Consider the following 20,313-nt stretch of genomic DNA (forward strand, 5'->3'; position numbering starts at 1 on the left):
GCCACAGGCATCCTGCCTGTGGCCAATCATGGCTCTCCTCGCTGCTGGCGCTGTGATTGGCCAAGCATGCGGGGTCACAGTGCATGCTTGGCCAATCATGAGCCAGCAATGCACTGCGATGACGCAGTGCATTGTGGGCCGTGAGCGCCACATGAATTTGGCGCGAACGGTCCATAACGTTCGGAATTCGCCGAACGGGCGAACAGCCGATGTTCGAGTTGAACGTATGTTCGACTCGAACACGAAGCTCATCCCTAGTGGTGAAATATGTGAATAATGACACTTCCTAATAATATCAAGAGCTGGCTTCCCACCTTCTCACCCCTGCACCATTCTGTAGGTCAACAGTGATGGGTTAATAGAGATATCCAAAAAGTGGGGAGAGGGGAGGCCAGCTCAAGAAGTGAAAAATGTGAATGTTACAGATTTGGGGCAACCAGGTGGAGAAGGCACCAAAAGGCATAATGCAGGCCCCACAAGGTAGCTTCTGCCTATTCAGTACTTTTAGGTTACTGACAGTTTCACGTAAAGTCCATGGAAAGTACAAAAAAGTGCAGAAAGACAGTAGCTATACTTAGCCAAGCCAGATTCCATGTTAGATTCCTACTAAACATAAATTATAATGCATTTATAGTTTGTGTCTAAATACAGCAGTTACAGCATAAAGAACTTATGTTACATCCCCAGCAGTAGCCCAGCGTGGAAACCATACTTTGGTGTAAAAGGGAAACACAGCTTTGCCTTTTAGGCCCAGCTCCAGGAATTAAACAAAATCTACCCTTGCCATGGGGACACCACACTACAAGGGTTAAATGTTTTTTAAGTTTAGGAGTAGATGAAAAGGCTGTAACAATTACCTTACCCCGCCTTGGACAGATCCAGTACTCTCCTCTCCCTCTGGTGGTTGGGGCCCTGGGCAGTCCTTCAGCATCAAGAACTATTAAACCCACATTCTACATATATGAGATAGGAGTGCCTTACAGTACCTTAAAGAGGCTTTGTGGGACTGGTTGCACTGCTAGAGGGAGGAATAAGGTATTACTTGTTATTTCAGCACCCCTAGACTGAACAAGCAGTTAGCCAAAATATACCCTTGCAGCACCCGCCCCCCATCCCTGCACTGCAAGGGTATATTTTGACTAATTCCTGGAGTTGGGTCTTAATTCTGCTTTTCTTGTAATAAACACTGTGTCTACAGTAAACTCTGATGGGTTTACTTCCTCTTTAATGATGAGAAGCAATGTTCAGTGCCAAGAGGCAGCAGGGAAAGCAAACTACATCTTAGGATGTATTAAAAAGGAAGAAACCCCCCCCCACTTAACAGGACTATAACATTAAACCCAAATCCAGAGGCAGTGGAAATCACCAGGGTACCACATCCCTGAACTTGAAAATTATGAACCAAAAATAGGATTTAAAAAAAAAAAAAAAAAAAAAAAGGTACAAAGCGCATGCGCCATACAATTAAAAGCTTAACATCTTAATATATTTATAAGTCACTTGTAAAGCTGGCCATACATGGATTAAAATTTCAGCAGGGACCAGCCGAATCCATGTATTGACTTCTGCTCAACCAGCCAGTTGTAAAATTTCTGCTCAAACAGCATTCAGGGAATTCCGACAGTGGGGGAAGTCTCCCTGCTGTCAGAATACAAAGACAGCAGGGAGGATTCCCCATCCACCTCGTGTGTGAATGGGGGAACTTGGGTTCGTTTTTTTTAATCTAGAATATAGAACATACTTCTGGGCACTGTGTTTATATCCACCAATCCCATCATCTCTACTGTGCCCGCTGGATAGAAGCACAGTGGGGGCAGTAGACCAGGCATCAGACATACCCAGAAATGTGTCGGCTGCTGAACATTCTTAATCCTCTATAGCTCTGATTTAGAATTATTTTCAGATAATTTAGAGGAGCCTAAAGAGTGAATGATTCTCACCTGTTTAGCAATCCCTAAACTGAGAACAAGAGGTTACCTTGTACCTCCAAAAAAGTACAGTGACATATGAAAGATTCAGGTTTGCCCATGATAGCTGTAGTCCACATACACATACATAGAGAAACAAAGGGAGAAGGGGGAGGGGGAAAAGGAACAAGCTATCCACTGATAAACGGTCAAGTACAATAAATGACCGATTTTAATCTTTCACCTGTTAAGGTGTTGTTGCTGTAACCATATAGCATATAAAGAAAAAGGGGTGGTATCTGATGTACTGGTGGCCGATCTCATTTCTTGCGACCCGAACAAGCCAGGAAAGTACAAATACCCCCCAAATGACCCCTTTTTTGAAAGTAGACAAGGTATTTAGTAAGATGCATGGTGAGGTTTTTGATGTGGTAATTTTTTCCCACAATTCTTTGCAAAATTGAGATTTTTTTTCCCCCACAAAATTTTCATTGTAATGGGTTATTTCTCTCACATGGCATGTATATACCACATATAATGCCCCAAAATACATTCTGCTACTCCTCCTCAGCATTACAATACCACATGTGTGTAACTTTTCCATAGCCTGGCCACATAGAGCCCCAACATGCAGGGAGCGCCATCACGTGTTCTAGGAGCATAAATGACACATCTAACTTGTTGACTACCACTTTTGAAGGCCCTGGAGCACCAGGACAATGACACTGATGTGGCCGGACTGATGACAGATGGCACTAATACGTCGCACTGATGTCACGTGACACTGACAGATGGCACCAATACCTGGCACTGATGACACGTGACACGGATGACAGATGGCACTAATATGTGGCACTGACAGATGGCACCGATACGTGACACTGACAGATGGCACTGAAAACAGATGGCACATGGCACTGGGGGGCAGGTGGCACTAGGGACAGGTGGCACTGATAGGTGGCACTGGGCACAGTTGGCGCTGACGGGTGGCACTGGGCACAGTTGGCACTGGGGACAGATGGCACTGGGGACAGACGGCTAACCACTTTGTTAGTCAACAATTGCTCATAAAATATAGAATACTGTGAAAATTATGGGCAGCACAGTACTTCTGCCTAGCAGCACTAGTAGGGTCCTCAGCTCGAATCCCAACCAGGGCACTATCTGCATGGAATTTTGCATGTTCTCCCTGTGCTTGTGTGGGGTTTCCTCCCATACTCTAATAATATGCTGGTAGGTCAATTGGCTCCTGTCTAAATTGGCCTTTGTACATATGAATGTAAGACAGTGACCTTATTAGACTGCAAGCTCCTCAAGGGCAGGGACTGATGCGAATGTACAATATAAAGTGCTGCATAAATTGACAGTGCTATACAAGTATCTGTAATAAATACAATAAATAATTACCAGGACTCAGAGCAACATCAAAAATGGGTCCATTATGGCAAGGAAGTTGATGTAATATGGATGAATCGGCAATATCCCAAATGCTCACAGTGCCTTCTTTAGTTCCCGATACCAGCAATGATCCATCAGAGCTGGCATTGATTGTGTTTACCTGTAAACAAGAGATTTCCATAAACGAAAAAACTGAACTGGTTGTTATTGACCAAACAAATCATTTCCCTTCTATCAATGTTTTAATAAACCATCTCTTTACTGCAATCTCTGTGAATCAGAGGACCATTAGTGTACCCTTTTAGCACAGTAATGACTCTGAAGTATCAGGCTCTAAGTAAATAATCAGACCTATTAACATTACATGAGAAACAAACCAACACAGCAAAACAAACCTCTAACTCTCCATACTGTATCTTTTGCATTATAATTGTGGATTAATGTAGAAGACAAGGTCTTTTTTTACCCGTAGCAATCCTGATTAGCCAGTGTACCTTATCTTTTGAATGACTGCTCTGCAGCCATCGTTCTTGATATAAATGAAACCCATAAAGGCTGATTAGTATAATACCTATTAGAGACATTTTAGTGTTTTTTCCCTTTCAAACTCTGCACAGACGCCTGTTGCACCCTGCATCTTTAAAGGCTAAGTTTTTAGTTTTTTTAAAAGAAAGAAAAAAAATAAAAGAAATAAATGCACATTTTTTTGCAGGCAAAAAAAGTGTGTTTTTTTCTGGAGCCTGCAGAGCATTGCACTCACAATCCACAGATCACAGGTGCAATGTCAGGCTCCTGCAGAACCTCAGTATAGCTGTCTGCTTGTATCTCCATATGGGCAGACAGGTACTGGAGAGCAAGAAGATCAATGAACTACGAGAGCACTCACCAGCACCCTCACAGTTCATTGAGAATTACAAACCATCTGCCAGGGTGGCAGATGGTAATTCTAGTTAATTCATTCACAGATCGATGTGAATGAATGAAACGGCCATGCGGGAGCAGCAGGGGAGCAGAGAAGATCCCCTACTCGCTGTCACAGTGGGCGCAGCAGGTGAGGAGAGAAGATCCCTACTCGCTATCACAGCGGGCGCAGCAGGTGGGGAGAGAAGATCCCTACTCGCTATTACAGTGAGGGCAGGCAGGTGAGGAGAGAAGATCCCCCTACTCGCTGTCACAGCGGGGGGGGGGGGGGCAGGCAGGTGAGGAGAGAAGATTTCCTACTTGCTGTCACAGCAGGGAGCAGGCAGGTGAGGAGAGAAGATTTCCTACTTGCTGTCACAGCAGGGAGCAGGCAGGTGAGGAGAGATTTCCTACTCTCTGTTACAGCAGGTGCAGGCAGGTGAGGAGAGAAGATCCCTTACTCTCTGTCACAGTGGGTGCAGGCAGGTGAGGAGAGAAGATCACCTACTCTCTGTTACAGCGGGTGCAGGCAAGTTAAGAGAGAAGGTCCCCTACTTGCTGTTACAGTGGGGACAGGCAGGCGAGGAGAGAAGATCCCCTACTTGCTGTCAGAGCGGGGGGGCTCTGTGGTAAAGTGCCAAACCCTAAATGCGGGTATAACATGCAACATGTTACGAAAGGGGAATTTATCTTTTAAAACAGCAGACGAGCGGGATCAGCTGACCCCATTTTAGATGACAATTTGTTGGTACTTTCACAATTACTTTTATAAGTAATAGGTTTTTTAATGCATGTAGTGTATGACGGCGTAACAAGTTATACTTATGAAGGGGGGATACCAACCAGCGATAGAATAGTGTATAGATAGACATAGACCATTTTGACTAGTGAGATTTTGCCTTCATAATGTTGGTTAGATTCATAACTCTTTCATACAAAATTAATAAATAATGACATTGCTGTCACTGTATATGGAAGTTGATTGCTCAACAGCATATGTAGTCTATTAGAACTCAATATTAATCCATAAGAAATGCTTTTAAGAAGCACTTATTTATATCAAACTTTGATGAAGTGCAGCCAACCACTAGAGGTTATCTGAGGACCATACAAGCTAATGTTGAGCCTAACTGACCACAATGAAAATGTCCGGACAACATGTGACCCACACTATGAGCGGCTCCGCTGGTCACCCTGCTTGTTTGATCACAATGATCTATTTCAGAGTAATGATAATTTATCGATGGCTACTAGCACTGTGTACCACTGGAAAGCAGGACATGTCTGTGCAAAAATGGATGTCTCAATATACATATGAAATACAACAATTGACATGAAGCTTGGCAATTTTACATGTACAATGTATTAAAAAAGCAGGAAAGATTCCTTTAAAACTAAATTTAAGCTAAGAAAGTTATGTAGGGTGTCATTGCCGATCCCTCCTTCTGAAAAGCCAAGTTACCTGACTGGTCCCTTTACTTCTAATACCTTTTAAATTACAGGCCAAGAAAAAGTGCAGTTCAGGAATGAATGCATACATCCAGGGTCACCTTATTATTCCACCCTTCCTGCCCAGACCAATTTTCAGCTTTCATCGCTGTCGCTTTTTAAATGACAATTGCGCGGTCATACAACACTGTACCCAAACAACATTTTTATGATTTTGTTCCCATAAATAGAGCTTTCTTTTGGTGGTATTTGATCATCTCTGAGACTTTTATTTTCTGCTAAACAAAAAAAAAATGATCGAAAATTTTGAAAAAAAAAATCGTTTTTCTTAGTTTCTGAAAACGTTGTAAAATAAGTATGTTTTCTCCTTCACTGATGGGCACCCATGAGGCTGCACTGATTGGCACTGATATGAAGCACTGATTGGCATAGATAGGCATCACTGCTAAGTAGGCACTGGCAGGCATTTGTGATGGGCACTGATTGGCATCCCTGGTGGCCACAAGTACCACCAGGGGGGTCTGCGCTGATAATCAATCTGCGCAGGCCCCTTCCCCTGTCAGAGCAGCAGCCGATCAGCTTTCCTCACCTCGCAAGTGAGGAAAAGCTGATACATGGCTTTTCCTGTTTACACTGTGATCAGCTGTGATCAGCTGTGATTGGACACGGCTGATCACGAGGTAAAGATTCTTCATCAGAGACTCTTTACCTAGATCTGAGTTGCGGTGTGTCAGACTGACACGCCAAACTGCCGATCGCTGCGTGCCGGCTCGTTATCCTAATCACATCATATGACGTCCGGTGAGGATAACTAAACTACTTTGCGCACATCATATTGCTTATATTGCGAGAGAAGTGGTTAAGCCGGCCATACATGGATCGAAATTTGTCTGGTTCAGCAGGGACTGGTCGAGATTTGATCCATGTATGGGCAGGCTGATTGTACCCAAGTTGATCCATCAATCAATTTGGGTACAACCAGCCTGTCAGATTTTTTTTACATACAATTACTACCGGTGGCTATACCTGCCCACCATTGTGTTCTGTAAGCTGCTAATGCCCCCCAGTGAGAGAACACAATAGCGCTGCATGAGGCAAGCGAGCGACTTTCCTTCCTTACACCCGTGGAAAGAAAGAAAAAGCGAGACTCTTCTATGGCTTAAATGATTAAAGTGAAACTAAGCTCTCTCAATCAATCAGTTCTTCAGTTGTTCCCAGGTTTTTGGCTTAGGCCAAAATATTGTCATACGTCTTATGACTCTTCATGGGCATTTTTTTTCTTCTTTCATCTGAAGGAGAGGGGGGCGGAGGTAATTTCTCATATAAGCATGCCCTCCTGCTTGCATGCCTACACTAAGGGCAGATGGATTCCAGGAAGTACATTCTACATGAAGCATCCACCCTTACTGTAGATGGCCATGATTAGGCTAGGGGGTGTGATTTTGCAACAAATTAAAGCATGGATGGATAGATGGGAGTAATGAAATAGTGTTTTCAGTTTGTGCCGCTCAGATACATTTTGGTTCTGCCATAAAGTGTTTTTAAAGGCAGACGTTTTTTTTTTTAAATCTTAATGCATTAAGGTAAAAAACCTTCTGTGTGCAGCAGCCCCCCTAATACTTACCTGAGCCCCATCTCGATCCAGCAATGTTGCACAAGAACCTTGGCTGTCACCCTTCTGATTAGCTGAGACACAGCAGCAGGTGCCAATGCTGCCCGCTACTGTTGATCAGTCAGTGAGCCAATGAGGAGAGAGAAGGGGTGGGGCTGAGCCATGGCTCCATGTCTGAATGAACACACAGAGCAGCGTCTCGGCTCGGGTGCCCCCATAAGAAGCTGCTTGTTGTGGGAGGCACTCAACAAGAGGGAGGGGTCAGGAGTGCCGGTGAGTGACCGGAGAAGAGGAGGATCTGGGCTGCTCTGTACAAAACCACTACATAAAGCAGGTTAGTATCACGTCTGTTATTTTTAAACAAACAAACAAAAAAAAAAGACAATTAAATCCACAGTCTAATTCAAGAAGGAGGTCAGCAGTGACAGCATACATTTTTTTTCCACCACGCAATCGCTGGGAATTACAACTTGTGATTTGCGTCATACAACTTGATAACCGATGGCTTCTGTAGGAGGTTTAGATATCCAAGTGAATTTATGCCATCCTTAAAGTGGTTGTATAGTCAATTTTTTTACTTTTACCTACAGGAAAGGCTTACCTGTAGGTAAAAAAAATATTTCCCTCGCAATGCGCCGTTGACTGTAGCGGCGCATGCGCACAAGGGGATTTTCGGCTGAAAGCCCGGCAGACGCCGGACCCTGCCAGGGTGAAATCTATCGCGGCTCCGGCCACTCACAGCGTCGGAGCCGCGATACCCAGAAGAAACGCAGAGGGAACATGTCAGCTCCCTCGGCGTGGATTGGGCCAGATGTCGGGGCCTCGTTCTAAAGTAAGTATTTCATAATGAGCTAGTATGCGGTGCATACTAGCTCATTATGCCTTTTCCTTTGCAGGTGGCAAAAAAAAACCAAAAAAACACATTAGCGGGTATACAACCGCTTTAATAAAATATATAATATTCCATGCTGTGATCTCCCTTTCAATACATGACCTATTGAACACTCACACCAGCATCATGTTCTAATTCAGCCAGCAGTTCAAAGTTGTTCCTTTTGGTTCCACACACCTTGGAAGGCACACAGCTCCATACCTGCAGGAGGGGAAGAAGATAAAAGGCCTTTGAATATCTTCTGCTGTCAAAAGATTGGTTACAATGTAACAGACCAAAGACCTGTCATAAACTATATTAGATCACATGCTTTTAAACACTTCCCTTTGAAACAATCAAACACCCAAGCAAAGCTGTTAAATCTTTGTACATATATTATAGTATGCAAAACTGTTTGAAAGGACATAACATGCTAATTCCTTTACTTATTGAACAATAAAACTTCACTATTCAAAAAAGTGGGGCATACATTTTCATCACATCATGAATTAATCAGGATTAGCGGACGTTTCAATGAATACAATGAATGGTATATGCGGTGAAGAACTGTACATTGGGAAGACAAAGCCATCTCGCATCAAATGGATGGCTCAATGTAGCAGGATAGGACTCGGCAGTCTTCCTACACTTTAACCACTTCAATACCGAGCACTTTTACCCCCTTCCTGCCCAGGACAATTTTCAGCTTGCGAGGTCATGCAACACTGTACCCAAACTACATTTTTATCATTTTGTTCACACAACTAGAGCTTTCTTTTGGTGGTATTTATAGTGATACTTAAGTCTCCTTTTTTAATAAAAAAAAGAAATAACAAACATGTTCTACTTACCTGTTCCGTGCAGTGGTTTTGCACAGAGCAGCCCAGATCCTCCTGTATTCCGGTCCCCCACCGTCACGCTCTTGGTCCCTCCCTCCTGCGGAGTGCCGCCACAGCAAGCAGCTTGCTATTGGGGCACCCTGAGCCACAGCTCCTTGTCTCCATTCAGATATGGAGTCGTGGCCCAGCCTAAGCCCTTGTACACACGTTTGGAGATTCCGACAACCAAATCTGTCAGATTTTGTCCGAAACTGTTGTATACACACGGTCAGACAAAGTTGTCGGAAAATCCGACGTGATGACGTTATTTCGTTACGACGGGACTACGTTCACACTAGTAGCCAATAGCTTTGGTGTAGGAATTTGATCTGAGCATGCGTGGCACTTTGTCCGATCGGAATTCTCTACACATGATCGGAGCATTTTGGCAGAAAATATTTCCGGCAAGTTGGAAAAGTTGGTCCGACGGAAACAGTCCGATGGAGACCACAAACAGTCGGAATATCCGACAAAACGCTCTGATCAGACACATTCCGACAGAATCTCCGACCGTGTGTACAAGGGCTTAGAGGATGGGAGTCCCGGACACCCGAGTCTCTCGTTCAACATCGCTAGATGGACCTCAGCTAAGTATTGGGATGGCTGCTGCACACACAAGGTTTTTTATCCTAATTCGGATAAAAACCTTCTGTGTGCAGCAGTCCCCCTAATACTTACCCGAGCCCCCTCTCTATCCAGCAATGTTGCACGGGAGCCTTGGCTATACAGGACCATCTCTCCTCATTGGCTCAGACAGCAGTGGGCGCCATTGGCTCTGGCTGCTGTCAAAGTCATTGAGGAGAGAGAGGGGCGGGGCTTGGCCACGGCTCCATGCCCAAATGGACACGGAGCTGTGGCTCAGATCAGGTGCCCCCATAGCAAGCTGCTTGCAGTGGGGGCACTTGGCAGGAGGGAAGGGCCAGGACTGCCTACTTTTAACCACTTAAGGACCCACAAATAGAGGTTTCTTTTGGTGGTATTTGATCACCTCTGCAGTTATTTTTTGCACTATAAACAAAAAAAGACCGAAAAATTTGAAAAAAAAAATAAGATTTTTTTTACTTTTTGCTATAATAAATATCCCAAAAAAAAATAAAATCTTCATCAGTTTAGGCCAATAGGTATTCTACATATTTTTGTTAAATAAAAAAAAAAAAAATGTCATTAAGCGTATATTGATAGGTTTGCACAAAAGTTATAGCATCTACAATATAGGATATATTTATGGCCTTTTTTTTTTTTTTTTTACACTTTTTTTTTTTTTACTAGTAATGGTGGTTATCAGCAATTTTTTTTAGCGGGACACTTTTAGGATTGGTGACATTTATACAGCGATCAGTGCTATAAAAATACACTGATTACTGTATAAATGACACTGGCAGGGAAGGGGTTAACACTAGGGGGCGATCAAGGGGTTAAGTATTCCCTGGGAGGTGTTTCTAACTGTTGGGGGAGGGGACTGACTGGGAGTACAGAGAGATCGCTGTTCCTAATCACTAGGAATAGACAATCACTCTGTACTTCCCTGTCAGAACGGGGATCTGATTTGTTTACATTGACAGATCCCCGTTCTAGCTCTCTGTAGAGTGATTGCGGCCGCCAGCCACGCACATCAGCTCCCCTGCCATAACAAACTATGGTATATGTGTCCGTTTATCAAGCAGCATAAAATATCCGCTGCTGAGTTCTCCGGCATTCACAGAGGCGATCGCTCTACATGTTCATGAAGCAGTGTAGATCGCTTCTCCTTTTGAGGAGTGAAGCGATCTACAAATGCTTTGATCTGTAGGGAACACTCCCTGGTTCTGTAATCTGGTGAGACTTAGCGAGATTACAGTAAAAGAAATTCACAGAAACACTCTGGTGTCTGTTTATTAAGCAGTGATAAATTACCAGTGCTGAGTACACAGGCATTCTTAGCGGAGACCCTCCACTGAATATTAATAAAATTATTATTCCCCCTACACACACACACACACACACACACACACACACACACACACACACACACATTATATATATATATAAAATTTACGGTCTTGGGGGAGGGTCTGATCAAGAAAGAAGGAATTCAATAATCTGCCTCCTTCCTCCTCAGTTCTCCCAGGATTCTGTCTTCTCTCCCTGATTCTCCACCTCTGGGCTGGAGAATGTAGGAGGGAGAATTCTGACAAACTTGCACCTTCATAAACTGACCGTTTCTGTGTCAGTCAATGACCGATTGGCTGTGTGTGGAGACAATCAGCTGTGTTTCATAAACCGTGAACGAACTGAGATCAGCAGTGATCTTCGGGATCGCTGCTGTTCAGTTTCATAAACGGACACCTATATCTGAAAATGAATCAATCCTGATGTACCAATCTCATTTCTTGAAGCCCTAAAATGCCAGAACAGTACAAATATCCCCCCAAATGACCCTTTTTTGTAAAGTAGACAGTCCAAGGTATTTAGTAAGAGGCAGAGGCATGGCAGTTTTTTTGAAGTTGTAATTTTATTTGTAAAATGAAGGAATAAAAAAAATAAATAAAATCACAATAGTTATTTACATACTGCCACCAGTGCCGTAGAGCACCCTCATATAACTGGCGTGGTGGTGATCAGGGACACTATAATGTTAACCCAAAGGAAAAAAACGCGCTGTCCTAAGTGTGAACTTAGGTTATGTGCTTCCCCTACAGGGGAATTTGTTGCAATATCAAGAAGTATATTAGTACATAATATCTAAAAATGTGAAATTTATGATATATATCACCAACAAAAATACATAACCAATCTATTATAAATGGTGTGAAATAATACCGTCTATACCCTTAATTCAATAAGTGCAAGACAATGACATATCTATGTATACAATGTATGTACAATGTATGTAAAATAACACCATCTGCACCCTTAACTCAATAAGTGCAAAAGAGTGGCATATTCGTATATATAACAACATAAAGGAGATGAAATGGCACAAAAAATTAACAAAACAGAAAATTGGATAATAAAGTGTCCAATTATTGAATTATTGAAAAAAAGTCCATAAAAACTCTAAAAACACCACGTGTCAAATGTGATATTAAATTTTCGATCTCCTGTTCGACATCTCAACATGTATTATAGTGCACCACCACCGGAAGTGAGGATTAGCTTCTTACCAGATGTTCTTAAACAGTGCGCTTTGAAAAGTCAAACCAGGCCATGTACATCCCTCAAACGTCCATAGGCTCCGCCCATAAGCTAAATCGTAATACAATCAGGCTCCAATATTTGGCAATGACCGGTCCACCATAAAAGGGAGGAGAAAAACGCTCCAAATAGTGTAAAAACGTTTTATTGAGAATAATAAAAAAATAAAAAAATAAGAAATGCACTTACAAAGGTACAGCACAATTAGGCGTATCACAGTAGGCAGCGCCGGCCGGACGCAATTCTCTACATCAATAACCTTTCGCCAGCTGGTCTGTTCGGAGGCAATGAATAGCGTGTCACACCGCCCGACGCGTTTCGTGAAATGTCACGTCGTCTCGGGGCTCGGGTGACATGCCATTTTGCCTCATTAATATACTGTCCTGTGGCCCAAGCCTCCTCCTTCGTGGGCGGCTGCGACATCACTGGCAATCCCAGGGCGGAAGTGACGCAAAAGCGTCACAACGCGCCAGCCAATCATTATACCACAAAATCCGCTCAGCCTATCACCGTTGGCTCACCGCTAAACACCAGCGGGAGCCAAGCCTTGCTTCCGATGGCGTATCGGAAACCTTATCTTCGCATTCGTGAGGGCGGAAATGACACCCAAAACAGTGTCTCCGCCCTCGCTAGCAGCGTGATCACGTCAGGGCAGCCGACCAATCCCTGGTGGCTCCCCGACGTAGACACGTACAAGGTGATGGATGCGGGCAGAGCGAGGACCAAACCTCACTTTCGATCCTCACTCCGTACGCAATGCACACAGAGCGGAAACAAAAAGAAAAAAAGAGGAAGGAAATTCGCTCTTCAAGTTTAACCCGGACCATCCGCCGTCCCCATCCCAATGGGTGCAAATCTGTTCGAAAACAGGATGATATTCGTTCCACATGAAAACAATAAATATCAGAGGGCATACTTGACGCACCATTAAGGAAGAGGCTTGTACCAACAGACCACCATAATAAACATTGCTCATAATGTCTTATAACAGATTATAGATTATACATTATATACAACACATTAGACACCTCCTGAGTGCATCTGTATAAAAATAATTTTACAAAAGACCTTTAGCGATCACATCACCAAAGTAAGCTTTCACAGTAACATCACTATAGTATACATAAAACATAATAGCAATAAAAATAAAAGAAAAAGTGATTGTACATTAAGAACAAATAAAATCCATGGTTAGACCAAAATTACAACTGTATATTGGAGTATCTTGTTACCCCACAGCCAAAATAACTATCATTCCCCATGAATTGGGGTTCGAGGCGGTTAGACTTTATTTGGAACGAGGTTCAGGTCTAACTCAGATACAAATAAACTTTATTCTGGAACTCCTAGAATTTGCCGCAGGACATAATTATTTCTGGTTCGATAACCAGTTCTTCCGCCAGGATAAGGGTGTGGCCATGGGGGCTAAGTATGCCCCCAGTTTGGCCAACCTGTTCATGGCCAAATGGGAGGAGGACGTGGTTGATTCTCCAAGGCGACCCGAGGTAGCGTTGTGGGCGCGCTACATTGACGACGTCCTCCTCCTATGGGATGGGGAGGAGCTGGATTTACGCAATTATATGGAAATGTTGAATCAGAATAATAGAGGCATTAGATTAAATTATGAAGCTAGTATGGAGGAGGTCAATTTTCTGGATCTAAACATCAAGGTGGTGAATGACATTTTTGTCACATCAACGTATTTTAAGCCAACGGATAGAAACTCCTATATCCCTATGGGAAGCTGCCATCATGCTTCATGGTCGAAATTAGTTCCTTTGGGGCAATATATGCGCCTCAGGAGGAACTGTACTGACGTCACCACATTTGATGAGCAAGCCATGACATTATCCCAGAGATTCAGGGAGAAAGGGTATGAGGCAGAAGCCTAGATTGAGGCCGTGAATATAGCACGTAATAGAGATAGGTCGACATTATTGGCAGAAGGGACTGCAGATAAAGATAAGAATCAGGCGTTGTTGCCTTTTGTGACCACATACTCGACGCAACATCAGAGAATTAAGCAATTAATTCGCAAACATTGGCATGTTTTGACCAATGATCAGGTTTTGGGTCCAGTCTTACCTGAGAACCCTAGGGTTATCTTCAGGGGGGTACCTACATTGGGCAGTAAGGTTGGCCCTAGTGTACAAAACCCCCCGAAGATTAACAGGTGTTTTTTTCAGAATCTAACAGGGTTTTATAGATGTAAAAACTGTCAGGTATGGACATTGAATGTGAATAAAAATTCTAAAATTTGTGAATTCTCCTCCACGAGTACACTTAAATCATATAGGGTGGAGCCTTTTATTACCTGCTCTTCGGTGGCAGTGGTATATCTTATCCAGTGTCCTTGTGGACTCCAATACGTGGGGAGGACTAAGAGGGCCCTAAAAGTTAGGTTAAACTAACACATCGGCAATATTAAACGGGGCTTTGACAAGCACCCAGTTTCCAGACATTACGATGAGGTACACGACAGGGACCCCTCCAACACCCTTTACATGGGAATAGACAAGTATAGACCCCATTGGAGGGGAGGGCCATTAGTAAGGGATATCTCTCGTTTAGAGATGTCATGGATTCACAGATTAAAAACATATGCCCCTTTTGGGATGAATGTCGATATCGATGTAAATGCGTTTATAAACAATGCTTAGTATAGGAGTGAGTCTCTGAGTCTATATTCCCCACTATAGGTTTTTGTGGAGATTTTCCTCCATTGTGTGTCAATCGTAATACGGCCCTTCATATAATATCTTTGTGGATAAATAGCTATTCAGTGTGTGACCCCGTTGGAGGGTTGCTTTTATTTTGGCTGTGGGGTAGCAAGATACTCCAATATACAGTTGTAATTTTGGTCTAACCATGGATTTTATTTGTTCTTAATGTACAATCACTTTTTCTTTTATTTTTATTGCTATTATGTTTTATGTATACTATAGTGATGTTACTGTGAAAGCTTACTTTGGTGATGTGATCGCTAAAGGTCTTTTGTAAAATTATTTTTATACAGATGCACTCAGGAGGTGTCTAATGTGTTGTATATAATGTATAATCTATAATCTGTTATAAGACATTATGAGCAATGTTTATTATGGTGGTCTGTCGGTACAAGCCTCTTCCTTAATGGTGCGTCAAGTATGCCCTCTGATATTTATTGTTTTTATGTGGAACGAATATCATCCTGTTTTCGAACAGATTTGCACCCATTGGGATGGGGACGGCGGATGGTCCGGGTTAAACTTGAAGAGCGAATTTCCTTCCTCTTTTTCTTTTTGTTTCCGCTCTGTGTGCATTGCGTACGGAGTGAGGATCGAAAGTGAGGCTTGGTCCTCGCTCTGCCCGCATCCATCACCTTGTACGTGTCTACGTCGGGGAGCCACCAGGGATTGGTCGGCTGCCCTGACGTGATCACGCTGCTAGCAAGGGCGGAGACACTGTTTTGGGTGTCATTTCCGCCCTCACGAATGCGAAGATAAGGTTTCCGATACGCCATCGGAAGCGAGGCTTGGCTCCCGCTGGTGTTTAGCGGTGAGCCAATGGTGATAGGCTGAGCGGATTTTGTGGTATAATGATTGGCTGGCGCGTTGTGACGCTTTTGCGTCACTTCCGCCCTGGGATTGCCAGTAATGTCGCAGCCGCCCACGAAGGAGGAGGCTTGGGCCACAGGACAGTATATTGAGGCAAAATGGCGTGTCACCCGAGCCCCGAGACGACGTGACATTTCACGAAACGCGTCGGGAGGTGTGACACGCTATTCATTGCCTCCGAACAGACCAGCTGGCGAAAGGTTATTGATGTAGAGAATTGCGTCCGGCCGGCGCTGCCTACTGTGATACGCCTAATTGTGCTGTACCTTTGTAAGTGCATTTCTTATTTTTTTAATTTTTTATTATTCTCAATAAAACGTTTTTACACTATTTGGAGCATTTTTCTCCTCCCTTTTATGGTGGACTGGTCATTGTCAAATATTGGAGCCTGATTGTATTACGATTTCGCTTATGGGCGGAGCCTATGGACGTTTGAGGGATGTACATGGCCTGGTTTGACTTTTCAAAGCGTACTGTTTAAGAACATCTGGTAAGAAGCTAATCCTCACTTGCGGTGGTGGTGCACTATAATACATGTTGAGATGTCGAACAGGAGATCGAGAATTTAATATCACATTTGACACGTGGTGTTTTTAGAGTTTTTATGGACTTTTTTTCAATAATTCAATAATTGGACACTTTATTATCCAATTTTCTGTTTTGTTAATTTTTTGTGCCATTTCACTCACCTCTTTTATGTTGTTATATATACGAATATGCCACTCTTTTGCACTTATTGAGTTAAGGGTGCAGATGGTGTTATTTTACATACATTGTACATACATTGTATACATAGATATGTCATTGTCTTGCACTTATTGAATTAAGGGTATAGACGGTATTATTTCACACCATTTATAAGAGATTGGTTATGTATTTTTGTTGGTGATATACATCATAAATTTCAAATTTTTAGGTATTATGTACTAATATACTTCTTGATATTGCAACACAATTTTGTAGTTGTTCAAATTCCCCTGTAGGGGAAGCACATAACCTAAGTTCACACTTAGGACAGCGCGGTTTTTTCCTTTGGGTTATCTTTTTTGAGTATATATTTTTTTGGTATATAGCAGAACTGCAGCAGTATTTTATGTGTGCACATTTTTTGTATCCTTTTTTATTATAGGTGGTAGCGCGATTTTTTCCTTGTTTTTCTACACTATAATGTTACCATAGTAACATTGTATTACTCTGGGGAAGTGATCAGGAGTTTTTAATTTTTTTTTACACATTACGATTGCTCGTAGCAGTAAATTACATTGCTATAAGCAAGCATTTTACTGAATCAAACTGACTCCTTCAGTGTGTTTTGTTGCGATTATCTGTGATTGGTCAAAGCTAATCACATGGTACAGATTAAACTGACCAATCACAGCTAGCAATACAATTGTACACAATAGATGGCTTGAAAGGAAGCTTTCCCCCTACCTGTAAAAAGCTGCAAAAAAACCCACCAGGCTGCATCATCCATTCGCAATGTTCTGTGAATGGGAAAACGACAAGGTCCAACAGCCTTTGCGGCTGTCAGCTTGTAGTTCTTAACCACTTCCCACCCGGGCAAAGTGAACATATACGGCCGGGTGGGAGCTCTCTACTTCTGAGAGGACATTCAGGAACGTCCTTCAGAAGGAGGGGGATCGTGCGCGTGCCCACACAGCGCCGCGATCCCAATGTGCTCGTGTCACCCGGACACGGTGCATCTCGGATCGGCAGGAGGGCTCTGTGATCCTGATCACATGATGGTCGTGTCCAATCACGGCCGTCATGTGATGTAAACAAACAGCCGGATGCTAGGCAATCGGCTCCTCCTCTCCTTACACAGAAGTCATCGCTGAGGAGAGGAGAGCAGAATGCTGCAGCCGGCTGGTGATCAGTGAGTATGAGCTGTTTTTACAGCTTTTTACTAACTGATCACCAGTCTAGTGTAAACACACATCACCACACAGTGTAAACACACATGTCACCACAATACACATGTCACCACACATGTCTCCAAAACACACATGTCCCCAAATAATAAAAAGACATGTGCCCAAATAAAAAAAACACATGTCCCCCACATAAGCTTATCCTTTCTCCTCTGCATCCCTCCTCCCGTCCACTGTTCAAACAGTTTTTTATTTTTTTTTATTTACCTTTTTCCTTTAATTCAAAAACTTCTGGCTGCCCCCTCCATGAGGAAAATATTACGTACTTTAAATATCAGAGCCCATACACACCTTTACTGTAGAATCCCATGATGCTGAGAACAGCCTATTGTTACACCAGTGGATTTTGCTAACAGCATCATCATGCCCCATTAAAGTGTCTTGTCTCCTTCCAAAAGCAATAGAATAAAAATATCTGGAAAAGTACAAGTTTAGCACATTTAGTACATTCATACAGAACAAAAATATTCTTGTTACACTAGTGATTTTAATTCCCAAAAACTTTAGGACAATGTATGAGTTTGTGAAAACCTCAGCACCAAAACAGTTGTACAAACAATAGGATGCAGCGCTCTAAACAGGGGAATACCAACAGGCAGGGCGGAGTTCACAGGTGGGTGCTCAGGCTGCGGTGTCTTCTAGACAACACCCAAATAGGTAGACAAAATAGAAAAATAGCCGGCAACTCCAATCCATAAAAATAAATGTATTGGCACATGTAGGAAAACAAAAAAGCAGATGCGTTTCAGCTGGAGAGCCTTGGTCACTGTGACCAAGGCTCTTCAGCTGAAACGCATCTGCTTTTTTGTTTTCCTACATGTGCCAATAAATTATTCTTATGGATAGGAGTTACCATCTATTTTTCTAGATTGTCTACCAAAACAGTTGTAACTGCATTTCCCATGGTTCCGTGCAGTTACCACCTGGTGCATCCAGTTCATAATAGATCTGTGTAGCCTACCTTGTCCAAAAAAATAAAATAAAAATGCAATTGCAACGTTATATCAGATGCAATGAAAGAACAACATATTCACCTGCAATAATAAAAAATAACCCACAGGTAGGCGTTAAACCTCGACATTTTACTGAATTCAATATTGTGTTCCAAAATAGCTTTGTCTTTCCCGAATATTTGGAGAATAAACAGTGACTGGGATCTTCTAGTGACAGCTCAGTCATTGTCCTGGGAGCATGCAGCGAGTTTGGTTTCAGCACAGATCAGTGGAGTTTCCTAGCACACACAGTGCCTTGCAAAAGTATTCACCCCCCTTGGCATTTTTCATGTTTTGTTGCCTTTAATTTACAGAACATGCCCACAACTTTGAAGATTTTTTTTTTTGTGTGAAGCAAACAAATAGGACTAAATAACAGAAAAAGTCAATGTACATAACTTTTCACCCCCCTAAAGTCAATACTTTGCAGAGCCATCTTTTGCAGCTATCTCAGTTCCAAGTCGCTTTGGATAAGTCTCTATGAGCTTGCCACATCTTACCACTGGGATTTTTCCCCATTCCTCCTTGCAAAACTGCTCCAGCTCCTTCAAGCTGGATCGTTTGCGCTTGTGAACAGCAATCTTTAAGTCTGACCACAGATTTCTATGGGATTAAAGTCTGGGCTTTGACTAAGCCATTCCAACACATATACATGTTTCCCCTTAAATCACTCAAGTGTTACAGGTTTTGCTTAAGGATATCCCTGTATTTAGCACCATCCATCTTTCCCTCAACTTCGACCAGTTTCCTAGTCCCGACTGCTGAAAAACATCCCCAAAGCATGATACTACTACCACATTTCACTGTGGGGATGACGTTCTTTGGGTGATGTGTTGGTTTGCGCCACACATAGCTTTTTCTTTGATGGCCAAAAAGTTCAATTTTAGTCTCATCAGACCAGAGCACCTTCCTCCATACATTTTGGGAGTCTTCCACATGCCTTTTCGCAAACTCAAAAGGTGCCATTTTGTTTTTTTGCTGAAAGTAATGGCTTTCTTTTGGTCACTGTCGTCCTATGTACAGATACTCCGGTCTCTGCTGTGAAACTCTGCAGCTCCTCCAGGGTTACCTTCGGTCTCTGTGCTGCCTCTCTGATTAATGCCCTCCTTGCCTGGTCCCTGAGTTTTGGCGTGCGGCCGTCAATTGGCAGGTTTGCTGTTGTGCCATGTTCTTTCCATTTGGTTATGATAGATTTGATGGTGCTCCTAGGGATTATCAAAGATTTGGATATTTTTTATAACCTAACCCTGACTTGTACTTCTCAACAACATTGTCCCTTACTTGTTTGGAGAGTTCCTTGGTCTTCATGTCAGTGTTTGGTCAGTGGTGCCTCTTGCTTAGGTGTTGCAGCCTCTGGGGCCTTTCAAAAAAGTGTGTATATGTAATGACAGATCATGTGACACTTAGATTGCACACAGGTGGACATCATTTCACAAATTATGTGACTTCTGAAGGTAATTGGTTGCACCAGAACTTTTTATGGGCTTCATAACAAAGGGGGTGAATACATACGCACATGCCAATTATCAGTTTTTTATTTCTGAAAAAATAGTTTTATGTATATCTTTTTCTAATTTTACTTCACCAACTTAGACGACTGTGTTCTGA

At 42.7% G+C, this 20,313-nt stretch overlaps 1 protein-coding gene across 1 annotated transcript in view; it reads right to left on the reverse strand.

The window, feature by feature from the left end:
- Positions 1–20,313, reverse strand: part of NSMAF (neutral sphingomyelinase activation associated factor) — a 143,705-nt gene that overhangs the window by 12,345 nt on the left and 111,047 nt on the right. The window contains exons 26-28 of the mRNA XM_077492737.1: positions 18,005–18,128; positions 8,276–8,359; positions 3,315–3,465 (exon numbers count right to left, since the gene is read on the reverse strand). Coding sequence (XP_077348863.1) covers positions 3,315–3,465; positions 8,276–8,359; positions 18,005–18,128 — 359 coding nt within the window. The remainder of the gene's footprint in view (positions 1–3,314; positions 3,466–8,275; positions 8,360–18,004; positions 18,129–20,313) is intronic.

This window comes from Lithobates pipiens, unplaced genomic scaffold (genome assembly GCF_037356315.1).
Source record: "Lithobates pipiens isolate NorthernLeopardFrog02 unplaced genomic scaffold, aLitPip1_a1.2 Scaffold_19, whole genome shotgun sequence".
Taxonomy (NCBI): Eukaryota; Metazoa; Chordata; class Amphibia; order Anura; family Ranidae; genus Lithobates; species Lithobates pipiens.